At 51.5% G+C, this 3,345-nt stretch overlaps 1 protein-coding gene across 1 annotated transcript; it reads left to right on the forward strand.

Moving 5' to 3' along the window:
- The first annotated feature begins 1,849 nt into the window (after positions 1-1,849).
- Positions 1,850-2,812, forward strand: LOC136110656 (olfactory receptor 14A16-like). Its single transcript, XM_065854229.1, has one exon. It carries the CDS (start codon positions 1,850-1,852, stop codon positions 2,810-2,812), a length of 963 nt encoding a protein of 320 aa, XP_065710301.1.
- Positions 2,813-3,345: the final 533 nt, after the last annotated feature.

Below are 3,345 nucleotides of genomic sequence, written 5' to 3' on the forward strand. Positions count from 1 at the left end.
CTGCAAGATGGGGTTGCCAGAGTCATCACCTAAAGCTGTTACATCCCATGGCTGATAGGATATGGCAGGACAGTTCTCACAGTTTCTGCAGTATGGAGAAGAACATGCTTGAGAGCAGGATGTTTCTGAGGGGTCTTTTTAAGAGGAAGGTCAAAGTAAGGGCTGCGTGAACGGGAAGGCACTTTCTGGAGTCTGTGCTTACAGTTTGCTGCTGTGACAAGGTGGCAGGTTGCATGGTGATGCAGTTGTCAGGTTTGTACAGGGGACTGTGACTCCTGGAATATTGAACTGGGAGAGCTGTAGCTTGGCAAAGAAGCTATAAAGTCCTTTTACCCACCTCAGCATAGAAACACCATCTTTGTGGTGTCCTCACGGTTATCTGAGATGTTCTGTGGGACTTCCAAACACTGACAGTGTCCTGTTCCCAGGAGGTGTCTGCAGGGCAGAGCTGAGAACACAGTGGGTAGGATGGGGTCTGTGAGCCCTGACAGAAAGGAGACCTGGGGACAAAGAAGCAGTTCTTGGCAGGGACAGCTTCAGGCAACAGAGACATGGGCAGGGAGGAACAGGGAGCTGCTACCAGAAATGCCCTTGGAAGGGCTTTCGGGCAGCTCCCTGCCATCCCTGTGGTTCAGACGCCTTCCCTGGAGCAACACCTGGTCTCCTCTCCCACCCAGCAGAGCCTCTGCCATCAAGACCACAGGGTCCATGGCATGAGTCACCTGCAGCCAAACCCCCAGCAAAGGAGACTGTCCTGCCTGTCCATCTGTCCCCCCATCCCCCCTACCTTTGGCTCCCTTGGCAGAAACAACGTGGGATTTCTTTTTTTTCTCCACCTGCCCACACTGCTGCTGCTGCTGTTTGGAGGCTCTGTGGGGATGGGGGTTTCAGCTGCACCTCAGACACTCTCCCTGTGGGCCCTCTCATGCAGATGTGTCCATTGGAGGAAAGTGACCAAGGAATCGTCTTCCCTGTGGGGCTCTGGATTCCACAGGGCTCATGGGTGGGGAAAAAGCTGACTCTCACTCCATGGAACCCCATGTTTAGGACAGTGAAAAGGACACAGCTCTCCATTGCCACTGTTGCAATATTGGGGAGCCCAGCACAAAAGCTGTGGAGACACTAAGGCCACAGAAATATGAGTGTGCGGCTGCATTTGGGAAACCGGAATGAGATCTCAGTGTCCTTGGATGGAAAGGGAGTCTGGAGACAGGGTGAGGACATTGGAGATCTGCACTTGGAAACTGGGCTCCTCTGCTCTCAGCAGGGTGCAGATTCTTCCAGGAGGAACATCCAGGGGTGACTGTCCTCTGTCCTCCAGCTCAAAGAGCTGCCAGAACAGGGCACCTGGGCCAGGACTGATGGACAGAGCAGATCTTCTCACCCTGCACGAAGAGTCAGTCCCATTGCCACTTACGACTGAAAAGGTTTCACTTTAAGGGAGCAGAAATGTCAATAATTTCTGCCTTCAGAGCACCACTCAGGTGTGGTGAGGCAATCATAAATCAATACACACACAAAACCCTGTCCTCATGGAGTGAGAATTCTGAAAAGCTCTTTGATATTAAAAGTGGTTTAACCTGAGATCAGTCCATGTTCCTATTACCTGTAGCTGCAGGGCCGGACTGACTCCTGCAGAGCCCACAGCAGAGCCCCTGCTCGCAGTGACACCCTCAGGCAGCACCAATCGGAGCTCAGGACAGACACCTACCAAAATTCTTCCTGAAACAGGAGACTAAGTTGGGCGCAGTTCCAGGAGAAATAGAACAGGTTTTATTCAGACAAATTGCACCCCGATCTGTCACTGTCTTTTCCTCTGTGAACAGGTGCACATGTCCAGAGGCAGCAAATGTCCAACAGCAGCTCCATCACCCAGTTCCTCCTCCTGGCGTTCACAGGCACGCGGGAGCTGCAGCTCTTGCACTTCTGGCTCTTCCTGGGCATCTACCTGACTGCCCTCCTGGGCAACAGCCTCATCATCACCACCATAGCCTGGGACCAGCACCTCCACACCTCCATGTACTTCTTCCTCCTCAACCTGTCCCTCCTTGACCTGGGCTCCATCTCCACCACTGTCCCCAAAGCAATGGCTAATTCCCTCTGGAACACCAGGGCCATCTCCTACACAGGATGTGCTGCACAGCTCTTTTTGTTTCTCTTTCTTATTGCAGCAGAGTTTTATCTTCTCACCATCATGTCCTATGACCGCTACGTTGCCATCTGCAAACCCCTGCACTATGGGACCCTCCTGGGCAGTAGAGCTTGTGTCCACATGGCAGCAGCTGCCTGGGCCAGTGGGTTTCTCCATGCTCTTCTGAACACAGCCAATACATTTTCAATATCACTTTGCCAAGGCTATGTCCTGCACCAGTTCTTCTGTGAAATCCCCCAGATCCTTAAGCTCTCCTGCACACATTCCTACCTCAGGGAATTTGGGGTTATCATGGTTAGTGTCTTAGCAGTATTTGTCTGTTTTGTGTTCATTGTGGTGTCCTATGTGCAGATCTTCAGGGCCGTGCTGAGGATCCCCTCTGAGCAGGGTCGGCACAAAGCCTTTTCCACGTGCCTCCCTCACCTGGCCGTGGTCTCCCTGTTTGTCAGCACTGGTGCATTAGCCTACCTGAAGCCTCCTTCCATCTCGTCCCCAGCCCTGGACCTGGCAGTGTCATTTCTGTACTCAGTGGTTCCTCCAGTAGTGAACCCCCTCATCTACAGCATGAGGAACCAGGAGCTCAAGGATGCCGTGAGGAAACTAATGGCTGGATGCTTTTCAAAAGCAATACACTTCCTGTCTTCTGCACATCACTCATGATATAGAACTCATTACAAGTCCAGGCTCTCTTTTGTATATCTTATAGTTTTTGGTGGGTTTTGGAGTTGGGGGAGGCTTATTTGGTTTTGATTTTTAACTGTGATAATATTGCCCCCAAAGTAATGCCTTTTTTCATTCCACTTCTATTTCACTGTCTACATTTATAGTTTGAGTCACACACTGTGTAAATGAGAAGCCACACTCTCTGTGTTTTTAAACAAAATAAAGGACCCTGCACTGAATTGTTTGTCTGAGATCCTTCCTCTGAGACCTTTGTGAAGCTGAATACGAAGTGTGTGTGTGCAGAGCTGAAGGGAAATGGTCTCAGCACAGCAGCTCTGCCAGGGAGCACCAGCCTTGTCCTTTCCAGAGCTGTTCTCCTTCCACTTCCCCACTCTCCTGAGAGCCCTTGTGTTGGTGTAAGATCTGAGCACTCCTGGCACTTGGTTACAGTCCTGCTGCGCATCAGTCCTGTGACCACAGGCAGGGACAGGCAATGGGCACTTCTGTGACAGAGCTGCCTCCAGAACAGC

The sequence above is a fragment of the Patagioenas fasciata genome, chromosome 21 (assembly GCF_037038585.1).
Source record: "Patagioenas fasciata isolate bPatFas1 chromosome 21, bPatFas1.hap1, whole genome shotgun sequence".
Classification (NCBI taxonomy): Eukaryota; Metazoa; Chordata; class Aves; order Columbiformes; family Columbidae; genus Patagioenas; species Patagioenas fasciata.